Source organism: Numida meleagris, chromosome 4 (genome assembly GCF_002078875.1).
Source record: "Numida meleagris isolate 19003 breed g44 Domestic line chromosome 4, NumMel1.0, whole genome shotgun sequence".
Taxonomy (NCBI): Eukaryota; Metazoa; Chordata; class Aves; order Galliformes; family Numididae; genus Numida; species Numida meleagris.
This window is the reverse complement of record NC_034412.1, coordinates 85,004,858-85,019,285: the sequence shown is the minus strand read 5'-3', so window position 1 is coordinate 85,019,285 and position 14,428 is coordinate 85,004,858. Positions and strand designations below refer to the sequence as shown.

Below are 14,428 nucleotides of genomic sequence, written 5' to 3'. Positions count from 1 at the left end.
TGGGCTCCAAAGATTTCTTCCAATCTGAGTTATCCTATGAACCTCTTCCAGATGATGCTATCAGCTGCAACAGTTGAGAATAAGACCATGAAAAGACCTTAAGCCCTGGGCAGTCTGATCTAGTAGTTGCTAATCCTGCCCATGGCAGGGGAGTAGGAGCTCAATGATCTTCAGGGTCCCTTCCAACTTAAGCCATTCTATGATTCCATAATTAGCCTCCGTTATATTTAGTCAGTAGGACTGATCTCTATTACCACCTTTGTGTCTTTTGTCCTCTTTAGCTCCTTTTTGAGAAAGGAGATTGAAATGCAGCTATACTTCAAATTGTATGAAACAGCAACAAAATCAAACATCCAGTGCAACCTCTTGAAATTGTTAACAGAAATTGTTACTGACTTCTTTTAAGTATAGAACTGAAAAGATAAAGTTTCCGTATCATGAACAAACAGAAGGCATATCAGACCAGATATTTACAGTCCAGAAACAGAACTACAACATCAGAAACAGAAGCTAGAAGCTGCATACCCTTCTTTCCTGATCGATGCTCTCTACCTTTTCCATCAAATTCAACATCTGCTCCTTTTTTATTTATTTATTTTAATTTAATTTTTAATACAACTGATACAGGTTTCTACAGGCCTTCCCGCATGCTGCTGTAACAAAACCATAAGGAACAGCCAAAAATGGAAAGCTACAAAGATTGATGAATTATATAGTGTATATTGTATTAAAGAGAAAGAAAGGAGCACCCAAGAAGATGCAGTGGTCTGAAGAAGGACACTTACTGCGTTTAGCCCACAGAGCTGGTAGCATCCCATGGTGACAACCACGGTGATGACTTGCCATCGTACAGCACGGGTTCTAAGGAGCTGAAGCACTGACACTAATTTGGTGTTTCTTTGGACTCGACTCTCTGCCAGAACTTCTTCTACTTCTTGAGACACGTCGTCTTTCCTAAGGAAGGTCTGAAATGCTACAAACAGAGAACAAACTTTAAGCTAGACACTGGTCACTTGTAACAGACTTGTTTCATGATATATGAGACAAGTAGGAGGCATTCGTGGACTCCAACATAATTATTCTTCTGCCAGAAATATGATTCTATTCTGGGTATAATAACTGTAACAGAAATATAAATAATTAATTTAGCACCATATCAAATATTTCCTTATATTATTTCATGTGTAATACAGCATAAAGTCCCAGTGCAGAGTCAAAATCCTGTGCAAACAGAAAAAAAAATTTAATGTCAAAGCAGCTCTTAATGTTATTTGAGTTAGCTACTTATGCAACCAAACTATATAGCAGATTTTATTGTTGAAGATAGATTGGATAGAGAAGTAATAATATGTAAAAATGTACATAAGCTTGATGAAACAAGAAAGGCAAACATTTAAAAGGAATAGCTATTTGTATTATCTAATTTTCAATAGCATATAGATAAGAATTAACTCCTTCAATGTACTTATTATTATAAAGGATTATCCAAAGAAGTTCAAAAGTTTCTATTTGTTGACAGTTGAGGTATGGGAGTGAATTTTCCTGGTAAATGTAAGCAAACAACCCTGTATCTTCCTGCAAAAAAGCAACTAAGTATTATATTACTGCATGTTGTTGACTCACTGAGATATCCTTCCAGTGTGAATAATAAAAGCTTTTCCTCTTACATCTCCTCCAAAAGGTACTACAAGTGAATACCTCCTTGTGGAGGGGGTGCATCTCCGCAAACCTTGTAATACAAATGTGGTATAAATTGATGATTACTTCATCACAATTTTATGACTATATCCCAGGGGTTGGCTTTTTAAGAGATATTTTAAACGTTCATCAACTTAGAATGACTGCAGAGAAACAATTACATTAAACATATTCCTGTAACTAGTCTTTGTGACCCAGTAGGATGCTTACTCTAAAAACAATCCTTTACACAGCAGGTCACTTGAAGTTGTTCCTTTTAAAGTGAATAATGAGTTATTTTTATTAAATAAATAAGTTGATTTATTTATTCTAAGATCCAAACTCATTTTTGTCTTATCCAGTGCGTTGCACATCACTGCATATAAATAAGTAATGTTCACACTTTCTGTCCATCCTTTTGGATCACAAAAAGGACTTGGATGGTCAAGAAAGCCAAAAAAAAATTGACTAGTCAAGAGTAAAACACCTGGCCTCCATTTACGTTTTGGAGTTACAAAATTTTAACTTCACTCAGTAGGTAAAAAGGCCAAGAAGTGGCCATCTGATGTTGTGAGGGACTGGCCACATGAACAAACTGGCCTAAACCAGTGTGGTTTTCTCCATCACTTTGGTGATGGAGAGCCTGGCAGACCCTTGTTAACAGAAGGCATCATTTTTTAAAGGATGAATTTTTTAAATTCTCTAAGACAGCACGAGCGCTATCCTTTCACTTAGTTCTTATAAATCAGAAATGAAGTAACAAATAAAGAGTTTAGAACCAAGAATTTAAGCTGCTGGGTTTTGTTGTTGTGCCACTGCCCACTAATTATTAAATGACATGAAAAGCACTTGTTAAAATGAGTGTGGTGTATTTAAAGGGTATGATAGGAAATGTAAAATTGGAACAATGTGTAGTATTGGAACAACCTGTAGCACATTACAGTCAATGTCTTATGCTTAAATTACACTTTTGTCAGTACTGTTAGAGCACTCACAAAGAAAAGCTCAGATAACCCTGAGAATAACCAGGCGTATATTGCAATATTCTTCCTTGACATGATTCTCATAGATTTTTAAGCATCTAGTTTATTGGTGTAAATTAGGTCAGTGCACGATTTTCTTTATTTTTTCCTGTCCTTTGAATTCTCTGCATTCCTGTAGGGCACACAAGTAAAAAAATGTAGGTGCAGTCAAGTAAAATGGAAGCAATCTGTCTGTTCTGCACAAGGGAGCTTGCTGCATTTCGAGAGGGACCAGGAAGTAAAAAAAAAAAAAAACAGCAATTACCAAAAATCACCAAGCACGAGGCAGGAAAAAATATAGACACCTGCTTTCTTTTTCTTTCCTCCCTGTTTTTAGGATCAGAGATGTAAATGTCAATAGGAAACTTTGACAGATGCATAAAATTAACAAGTCAAGAAATGCTAAGAAAATGCTATGCTATTCATGCATAGTTTTCAGTAGACAACAGTAACAAATTTTCCAGCTACTCAATACATCTTTAAGGTTCTTTCATTAACACTTTTTCAGTACAGTAAAAATCACACTTTTATATATAATTAATGTGGAAATAAACTCTGCACTAACAGGGAAAAATCAAAGGTCTTTTAATTTGTTATTTTCAATTTTATTCATTTTGTAGTTTAAACTCCTGCATTACTGGCACTGAGAATCACAGCAGTCATTCCTGTCCCCACTGCAATGATTCATTTCCTGCTGTTATCACCTGCTTCCCTCCATAGGGATACCTTGCTTTCATTTCTGTACACTGCTTGTTACATTTCTAGCAACCTTTAGAACTTCTCCAGATTTCTTTTTTAATTTTCTTAGACCAGAAGGTTCTAGATACTCAACAGACAAAGGTACAGCGCCTTTATAAAGAGCAAAAGAAGTGGATGTTTCCAGGCAAGGGGAAAGGAGATAGAAACCCTTACCATTTACACTACTGGTTTCCATTCATCTCAGCTACGTGAATATGAAACATTTGAAAGTGGTTCAAAGGTTTGGATAAAATCAATATGTCCTGTCTTTAAAACTAACCAAGCCTTTAAATTAGCTGAAGCTGGATACTGAGGGACTCAGCTACATGTGGAATTCCTTACTCTTTTTCCACTGTAGTACTTCCATAACTGTGCAAAGGAAACAGATGTTACAAAGACCGAATTACTATACAGACTTCAAGAAGATATTTGAAAGGATCAAAATGCTATTTTGTGGTTTACAGAACAGAGCCAGCCCCCTGTGTGATGAAACAGAAACAGAGAAAAGTGGTCACTGCTAGCAGCTGGGGTAATAGATCTTACACCTTTGAAAACTTGAAAAACGAAGCAGTACAAAGATGTTTGAATAATATTGTCTTGTGTTTCCCATGGATATGTTATGGATATGTTCATTTTCATTTCACTGATAATGAAGTATGTTAAAACTGCTGTCTTTAACACTAAGCTTTGTATAAACTCTCCTTAAATAGCATCTTCTTTGGCTACTGCCAAAGACAGAGTACAGGTTTGGATGAACCCAGTGAAACATTCTCCATTAACACTGGGTTCTGTCCTGGGTACTGGTGGACATACAGGGAGCCTCACTGTTTGCCTCAGTGCTTGCAGAAAAACCATCTGACTTCAATATTTTTGAATCAGATGCGCAGTAATTTCCCTGTAGTAACTTTACACTATAAAAATATTTGTCAAAATGAAAAAACAGCATTTTCTCATACCACTGATTTTATTAGAGTACTGACAAGCCAGAAGAATAATTTGGAAGTATTTTGCTAAAGGAGATTTAAACAGCTATTTAAATGTACTAAAATATTAATTAACTACCACCACATAGTGTAACGACATTTAATACTAAACCCCGAAGTTGATATTCCAATTCAGTAAATACAGCTGCAAGCAAAAGACTTGCTCACAGATCTGTGAGTTAGCATCCAGTTTGGGATTACATCTATACCTGTTCTCACACCTGGTTTTACAGACCATCCACAGCCTATTCAGATTCACTTGAAACTAGCGAAGATGTACAGTGGAAACAAAATAACCACGTGCCACCTTCAAACAGCACAATAATTCATTAACTGAATTGCACCACAGGTCCAATAAACCAAGTAATCTTTCTAAAAGACATGATGTATAGGAAAAGCTTGCAAACAAGGCAGACACACTGTGGTCACTCCAGCTTTTGGCAGCCAGCAGCCAACTGTGGTAGAGCCTATACCATAAACCAGCAAGTTTTGAAGTCATGGTTGTCTCTTCCTTCCCAATCAGCATAGCTTGAAATGCTTAGAGACACACAAAAAGCACACATAAACAGAAATAAATCATAGGTGACCTTCCTGTCACTAGTAACAACTTCACCTAAATCACTAGATTTGCAGCAATTTTTTCCTGCAGTAACTCTGGTTTTAATGTCTCCTGTACATGTAGGCTCCATGAGGGGCTTTGTAATAAAAATAACTACTTGCTTTTTAAAATCAGAAATGGCCTTACTCTTTTATCACATCAAAGGGTATCAACCCCAACTACATCCCTTAAAGAATTTTAAAACCACTTTGTTTTTTAGACCAGGTGCAATGCTTCCTCAATAATCATGGGAATATAAATGTGTGACTGAACACAGCAAATGAACAGATTTTGTACGTCACCAACAGATGTTACTGTGACATTATATCCAAGTTATTTGACCCTTAAGACATAATAATGTTATGGTTCTTTGGGAAGCTAGGACACCAAATGACTTCAACTATTGGTTTACATGACATGTTACTGTAGCTGCATTGAAAATACTGATTTCCTCTTTGCAACAGTATTCTTCAGAAGAAATATATCAACTCCCCAAATATTTGTAAACAATTTTGTTAGTCACAAAATTATTCTGTTTTATCTCAGCACTACTGCTGGTCTTGTTTGTATCACGTCATATCCTGTAGCCACAGTCACAGACCAGGGATTCATTTGGCATGCAACAAATATTCAACAAATACCAAATCCCTGTCTCACCGTCTCAGAGTTTGGATGGTAAACAGAGACTAAATTGGATGTAATTACAAGCACAGATTTCTTCTTCTTCCTGTTCCTATCCTGTTATCCTTTACTCCCACAGTTTCTTAGCAATTTAAAAATGATCTCCTTCCAGAGTCTTTCAGTCACTTGAATATCTATTTCTCCTCCACTGTCTGGTGAGCATTATGATCACACAAGTTAAATATCAGGCATTTTTCTCCCTTCTTTTATTCCAAAGAGAGGGGAGTTGGGATGGTTCTTCTCTCTCTCCATTACCAGACTTCTAACTTATTGAGTAAAGCAGCATTATAGATTGTGCTGTGAGTCCACTCAATCATTCTGCCCCCAAATGCATTGAGTTCTTCAACATTCAGCAGTGAAACAGGAATACAGGATTGGGTTCAGCTAATGTTGGTCTCGGAGAGCCAGATACGGGATAATGACTCCAGGAAGGCCAGCAGTGCTCAGCTCCTAGCACTGCTTTTAGCATAGTATCCATAAGGACATCAGTTATCTGGGGCGTCCTTACTCCTGCATTCATGGAATGGTTTGTCTCGTAACGGTGTGGTTTACATTCAGACATGACATCTGCCTACACCTGCCTCATCTTTTCTCTTTTTCATCACTTAAATCCTTTTTCTTCCTTGTATCTCTTATTTGCCACTTAAAGGTATCATGCTTTTTTACACTGCTGCCAAAAAAAGAGAATTAGGCCACTTGTAATTTGGTAGTTATAGTCTGGTTATCTCCTGAGGGCAGAAAAAAAAATGAAGAGACTAAAGCAGGAGCAGAACTCTGTGGAAACTCAGTGACCTACATTATCCAACTGGATTTTTATTGCTCTAAAATAATTAGGAAGATTAACATTGTCATCTGCATTTTAGAAGCTTTTACATAGAGTATTTTATAAAAAGACTAATGTAGTAATTTGCCTTAAATACAGCGGACCTTTTGCAAATAATGCTTTTATATTTCTCCAACAAGACATAATCCACAATGAAATGTATGATATTTGCACAAGTAGCCTTGATCCATTAGGGGATAGAGAAAAGGATTTAGTCACAAAACAGACTTGCACATTTCTCATATTAATATGCAGATCCAACCTAAGACAAATAATTCAAAAGCATTATTGTAGTCATCATTATAATGGAGAATAGTGCACTGTCATTAATGGCTTTTAAGCAGTAGTTTTTTCATAATTCTCTGGTCTCCATAATACGCAGGCTTTTCTTTACGCATTTCTACAGATAAGGCTAAAATGCAGACAATTTTTCTTGATTGTTGATTCAGTTATTCACATTCCTGTTTTGTGAATCCCTCCCACTTGCTTTCATTATTCTACTGCATTACTGAGGCTCGGCTCTTGTCTCATCTGAATTTCACTGTGCGTCCTGGTGGGGAGGAAGGCTCCGAATGCCACCCATCAGGCTGACAGTGCAGGTCTCTTTGGTCATTTTTCACTCAGGCATTCCATGAATCACCCAAACATCTTCCCCACCTATCCATATACTAAATACACATACAAAGATACTCTCATTTGCAAATCTATGTTAGGAGAGGGGGGATTACAAAAGATGTGCAATGGTAAGAAAACCTCTTATTTCCCTAATGTGCTTTACAACAAGCCGTGTAGATACTCTACAACAAATAAATATAAGATGATGTGATCTATACTGCCTTACAGGGGGATTTTATGGATTGTGAACAGCTAAATCTTATCTAACAACCACCCATACCTACTTTGTACCTGATATCCTAACAAGCTGCCTTGCCTGGAAAGCAAATAGTCCAATCTTGGAAGCATAACTTGTTAGTAGGTAAATAAAGGGAGGCTCATTACACATATCTGTCTAGAATCACCAGTTACCAGCTGTATTGAAATCTCTGCAGATTACATTCAAAAAGAGTTACAATATGTACTACAACACATATCAGAGTTAAATCTTGATTTCAGAATTAATGAGGTCCAAAAGCTTCTATTGATATCCACCAATTTTAATAATTTAATGATATCAGACTCCTTTTTTTGTTGGTGCCTAAATTTACAGCTCTCCTTGCTAACGTGGCTCATGAAATCCACCTTTTCATCTGCAGGAAACCTCATTAAGCTACTAACTAAAGACCATTTCTTCTCAGCTACCATATCACAGGAAATAAGGTGTGGGTAACGTTGCTATTCTGATGTCTTCTACTCCAAAATCCACCTCTGATGTTTCTAGATTCATTTTCAAATCATTTTCAGAACACGTATGCTGAAAACATCCTGAACTGCAATTGGCCTATTACCAAAAGTAAGTGGTGTGAATTTCCAAGCAGGTGGAGTTAGTTTCATGAGAAATTGTGACAGTTTCTAAGCTCTATGTACAAGAGACCCAGCTCTACTGTCACTGGTGAGGTTTCCAAGCACTGTGGAAGTATTCTGAAAAGATCTCTAAAACAAGTTTAACATTATGCAACGTGATTGCCGATGCAGGCTCTTTGCTAGATATAGCTTCGGAAATACATCTACAATTTTATCAGGTCAAACAGATCAACTTTAGATGTGGCACCAAAAGACATTTTTTTCCAAGCCCAGGCATGGTGCTACAGAAGTAAGCTACTCAACAGCCTGCCCCAAGCTGCTTGCCATGGTTTCCCTACTGGATGGTCTGACCATGATTTGCAGGCAAGCCATTTCCTTTGTGGTCCCTGGAAGAGCTGTTTTCTGCCTCCTCAATTCTCTGCAAAGCTCAGAATTCTTTTCAAAGCCTAGTTTCTTTTACTCTTTTTAAAAACAAACAAACAAACAAGCAAACTATGTGACCGTAAGAGGGTTGCTCTGAAAATAATGCCTCCTGTTTTATTATTTTGGCCTACAATGTCAGAGGCAGATGTTGGTGTTGGCAGTAAAAGTTGAATCTTTCTACCAATATTCCATTATGTGTTGTTGCTGTGTGACAGATGGCAGCAGAAGGGCAGTCTAATAAAAGGGTGCCTGACATGGAAATGCATATGAAGCAAAGGTGTGTCATCGAATTCCTCCCTGTGGAAAAAATGGCTCCCATTGACATTCATTGACACTTGCTGAATATTTATGGAGACCGAACAGTGGATGTGAGCACAGTGGGGCGGTGGGTGGTGCATTTCAGCAGAGGCAACAGTAACATGAAAGACAAGCCATGTTCCAGATGGCCATGCACAGCTGTCACACCACAAAATGAAGAGCATCAGGATCAGCTCATCCATGTGAATCGGCAGATTATCACCAGGGAGCTGTGTATGGAATGGAATATCAGCTTCAGTGAAATGGAAACAGTGGTGGCAACCTTGGAATATCACAAAGTTTGCACCTGGAGGGTCCCCCAAATGCTCACGCAGGAACAGAAGGAACTCTATGCAGATTTTTCAGGACCTACTGAACCAATGTGAGGCTGAAGAGGCAGTTTCCTGGATAGCAACATTACTGTTATTGAGACATGGTGTCACCACTACCAGCTGTAGCTGTTGTACTGGAGACTGTAACTGGCCACAGTTATTTCAAAGGGACAGAGTATACAGAATCTGTGATAACATGCATGCATAGAATATAAGTTAAGAGCAAAATATTCTGGTCTGTGTCTGTGAAACTGAAGCAAGCAATATGGGAGCACTGAAAATTTTCAGAAAAATAAGTGCTTTTTTTATTAAACTAACAAAGGTTATTGAGTCACAAAACATGTGGTAAACAAAGTCACTATGGAGCAAAATCCAGAAAAAAATTGTTTTCATTAGGAAATTGTAAATACTATACACAAAAACTGAAATCGTCTTTCACTTCCAAATGAACATTGCATGTAGTGTCTAACACATAGCAGGAGCGTGATTTGAGTTTCTATCACCAAGCATAATGTTATATAAGTTAGCTTGCTGGAGAAATTCATGTATAGAAAAAAACAACAAAGCAACAGTTATTTTTAGTGACATACAAAAACAAATGGAAAAGGCAAGGGAAAAATAATTGCCAAGAAAATATTTACACTTGGAATATTTTGCTTTCACTGTAATATAAAAATTCCTTTCCAGCCTTCATCCCTAAAAAAAAAAAAAAAAGCTTTCTTACAATAATCCAAGTAACACATCATACCTTTTTCTGCCTTACTGGTATTATGTTTTTCAAGTAGCAGGTAACGAGGACTTTCAGGAAGAAAAGGCAGAATCACTACTTGTACCAACGCAGGAACAACGATCACTCCAAACAAAAAAGGCCACCGAGATTCCTACAAACAAATGCAAATATGATAGTCAGTTGTACACTCTCATAGTGAAACTAGGAACAAAAATAACTTTGGTGCAAGGTGGTGTAAGATCATCATTTGACATATTGTGCCAATGAGCAGGGTAACATCTTCTGCCTGAGCTCAGTAAGGAGTCTGAACACTTTTCTCTTAGATCTCTGTCCTCAAGGGATGAGGAAGACAGAATTTAGGTCATCAACTGACTGAGCATGGAAAGAGAGGCAGGGGAGCTGGAAAACAGCATCACTTAACATGTTTTTCCTTTCCTTTGGCATTAACAATCACACACACAAATCTTTATATATACTCAAATATGTACTCTACAAGTCATCCTCATTTGCACTAATATCACACAATCTTCAAGAAAACAGAGAGTTTGAATTTTGGGTGATCCTGTGTGGAGGCTGGGGTTGGACTCCATGATCCTTGTGTGTCCCTTCCAACTCAGGATATTTATGATTCTACGATTCTCTTAGTTAGATATAGCTGCAGGCTGTCTCTTACTTTAATCTCATTGGCCAAAGAAAGAAATGGCTTAGTGCTCCAACTGTAGCATGGGTAAAATCCTGATAACATCAGCTGATCTGCAGTAAGTTGCAGTCAATTATTCTACTTCTTTAACTGGCTTCCATGCTAATTAAAGTGTAAAAAATGGGTTTCACCCATCCTGATTGCCTAATCATGGGACCTTGAAGAAGTCTTCTCTTTTACAGTAGTGTAACTAAGACTAACATGTTAAACTTTTTCCCAGTTTGAATTAGCTATCCCAGTTCCCAGCTCAATTTTTCTTGTTTCCAAATCCATGAAATATAGAACGTACTTCCCTGTTGCCTTGCAAGTGGTCTCCTGGACCTCTCCACCCAGGATGTGAAGCACAAAGGCAACCTGCAGCACACCCAGCAACACAAAGCACAGATGATCTGTTTCCTACAATCCCTCCTACTGCCAGTGACTGCCAGAGACTCATCTCAGTGCAGGTGAAAAGTACAAGGAGCTGCACTGTCCAAACCAAATCATATGAAACTGCTCAACCACTGGCAGTTTTCAGACAGAACTTGACTTTCTCTATTTTCTTTTAAATTGACTAAAACAAAGTTGTCTACCACAAACATACTCATCATTTATAACTAGCTGTAAAGGGCAACCTGAGGAAAGCTATTTGAGGAAAGGGTTGGGAGAAGCAGTAAGGAGAGCTTATCTATCTCCCTGGGCTTACTCTGAAAAGAAGATGCTAACAAGTAGCTGGAGAAGAAAGTTGCCTGAAGTATTATTTTCTGCAGCAAAGTGGCCTGCTATCATATCAGTCCATGTTCTTAAGATATCTTTTCTTTCAGTTATCTAATGCCAAGATGCATTTTTCTTCAGTAGTTTTCTCCTTAAAGTTCATCATTCATCTATTTAGCTCAATTCTTTCTAATCTGAGAATTAGTCCTTAATTGAAAAGCCTGCTGAGTCTTCAGTGCACCTACTGCTCAGGCATAATGTCTAGCACATCTTCAAAAGCTTGGCTAGATCAAAAGCAGATTGCACTGCATTCTGTCTGATTGAACTCTGAAAGGCACAGGGAGTTTGGATCCAGTTTCTCCCTCAAAATGAATCTATTCAGACCCCAAATTTTCCCTAAACAGATCTGACTAAATTTTATTTCAATATAATTTACCACAGTCAAATCAAAGATCAGAAGGCCCCAGGCTACTTTTTGTTGGCAGTTTTTATTTTATGTTCTCCCACTTCAGCAATACAACTGCTCAAACAGAGCACGCAGCACACTATGAGATGTAATCCAAGCCCAGAACCTGAGCTGGGATACGGGGTAACTTAACACCTGCAGGCAGAATGAGAGGGGTATCTCCTAATCAGTCTTCTCTGCTGTACTTCCAGTGACAGGTTGTTTTTGTTTAAATGTCTGTCAAGAGTAAAACAACTTGAGAAAGGAATTTTTCAAAGAATTCAAATATCAGTCTTAGCAGTCCCCTCGAAGCTTTTGTTACCATGAGGACTTCAAGATCCTGTTCCTTCACACTTTTATCTATTAATTTTAAATTCAGCTGAGTGAAGAACTCTATCTAATATACAAGCATCAAGGCTGAATGATCATCAGTCTCATTTTGAAAATGAGAAAATTAAACTTACATTAAGACTTTAAGAACCGTTAATAAATCACATATACAAAACAAGCTCCTGATGCAAAGAAACTTAAGAAAACAGGCACTGTTTTCTAAAGCTGTAGTCTAAATCTGCCTGGAAGCAGACATTTATTTTAGACAAAGTTGTAAAAGAAAATTCTATTTAGTCTCTATCATTACTTCCTGTAATATGAATACTCTTGCTACATACTATGTAAATTTATAAGGCTTAAGATCTTCTTACAATACCTCTATATAAAAAAAAAAAAGCTTACTCTTTATCATCACATCATATTTCCTGTATGTTCTTTCTACAATACCAAGGACATTTCTTAAAGTTATATAAAAAAAGTCCCTACTATGTATTATTATGATTAATTTTCTGCTAACCTATTGGGACTTGCTTGGAATAATCTTTCACCCTTTTCGAAGTCTCCCAGAGTGCATGGTTTTCTAGTTCACTTTTCTCTCAGGTAACTCTTCTGAAAGTGTTATTTTGAAATAACTATAAATAAGATTGAACTTCTGAACTTACCCTTCACAGTAAATAACAGACCCTGACAGTATAATAAAATTTTCACCTCATAAAACACTGAGCTTCCTTTATTTCCTCTATGAAGGATTTCTGATTTACTTTTTATTACGCTAACTTCTAAAAAGAACTTGAGATAAAACAATCAAATATACTTTCACATTCTGAAAGGAATTTTGATCATCCCTGAATTTTCTAATCTAATTGAACTCATATGGCTGTGATGAAACTGCTGTTTTGCCCTTTAGGTATGGAGTAAACATTTTGTTTTGATAGGAAAAGTTAAGAAATTTATTTTATTTTTAACAGAGTCTGTATATTATAGAAAAAAAAAACCCACATTGGTAAGTGCCTGAAATCAGTGGAAATGTTTCCATCCATTTCATAAGGTTTCAAATGGCGCCTATTCAGTTCTACTACAGAACATGAGTTCTACTTTTTTTTCTGTTAATTTGTGTTATCTAAATTCAGATTCTTCATCTCTATACAGAAAAGAAATATTAGGACTAAACCGAGTTTAAAAGAGCTACATTTGTTAGTATGAAAGCATAAATACCAATTGCAGAAAATCAAGCTGAATTAGACAAGGAATTAAAGAAAGCACTGAAAGGAAAAGCACCCTGCCCTTTTTAAGTAGAAATAGAACCTGTTCTGGGACAATGCTCATAAGCAATAAGAAAATGAAGACAAAAGACATTTTAGGCATGACTTGGAAGCCACTTCAGTGCTTTGCCTCAGTTGTCACTAAGGAGAAGAATATAGACATTACTGAGAGAAAAGAAAACAACCCCATCACATTTTATCTCACAAAAAACTTAGAAGAGCATTAAATATTTTAATTACAGAGGACTTGACTCATCACCTGATTAGAACTGGTACAAATAACATGTCAAGATGGTATGATTTCAATTTTGAACTGTCACATTGTGAATATTTGCTTAGGCTGAGACAGTAAAAACCCAGCTTTGATCTATTTACAAAAGACAGCTAAGTAGTGGAGCAAGTTTGACAACCACATACTAAAAGGTTGATATAATAAAGTGCAAAGCTGCAGAAATACATGGAGACAAAAAAAAAGTATAGAACATGACTTGGGTTTGTTGATTAGAGAAGATTAAATTGTATTAGAATACAGTAAAGCAAATGTTATTATGTCAGAGAATTATGGGCTAAAATGTAGAAAATACAATATACTATACAAGTTAAGAGGTGGAAAAGAAACTGGCATGTGGAAAATGTCAATAGGCACTGCTAACTGTTGAACTATTGGACTGTATGAAGTTCAATGGCCTATTTAAGTATTGGTTACATTTAATATTTCTGTTAATTAGAAAATTCTTATTGATAAAGTGATAAGACTTTCAACACAGAAAAGGCTAAGAATATACACAGACATATAAAAATTTAAAAAAAAAGATGTAATTGAATTGTTATCAGAGTCATAAAGCAGAATTCGGAAGATGTGCTGTGTTGCCCTATACGTGGCTACTCATTTCGGGAAAAAATCTTGAGGCCAATTAAATCTCCTAATACAAGACACATAATAGGAACAAAAAAACTGAGTGAGGAAATATATAACTGCTATAGGTTCTGTTAACTCAATAGACAAATAATTTTAAAATATTTTTTAAAAGCATAACAGTCCTGCCACCTCACAGGAACATTTGTAACTTTATTTTGGCAAAATATAATCACACACACACAAAAAAAATCATATCTACTGTAACTTCTGGCTGCCTTGAAGCATCCCACTGCAGCCCCAGAAGGATGCAGGACTCCTGGGTTTTGTGCGTCACATCTGCTAGTCCTGTGGGGACATTTAAGGTACGCTAGTGT

The 14,428-nt window shown here is 36.8% G+C and overlaps 1 protein-coding gene across 3 annotated transcripts in view; it reads right to left on the bottom strand.

The window, feature by feature from the left end:
- SLC2A9 (solute carrier family 2 member 9) overlaps positions 1–14,428 on the bottom strand; it is a 115,138-nt gene that overhangs the window by 51,529 nt on the left and 49,181 nt on the right. For all 3 annotated transcript variants that reach the window (XM_021396259.1, XM_021396256.1, XM_021396258.1), the window contains 2 exons: positions 9,784–9,916; positions 786–973 (listed from right to left, as the gene is read on the bottom strand). In XM_021396259.1, coding sequence (XP_021251934.1) covers positions 786–973; positions 9,784–9,916 — 321 coding nt within the window. The remainder of the gene's footprint in view (positions 1–785; positions 974–9,783; positions 9,917–14,428) is intronic.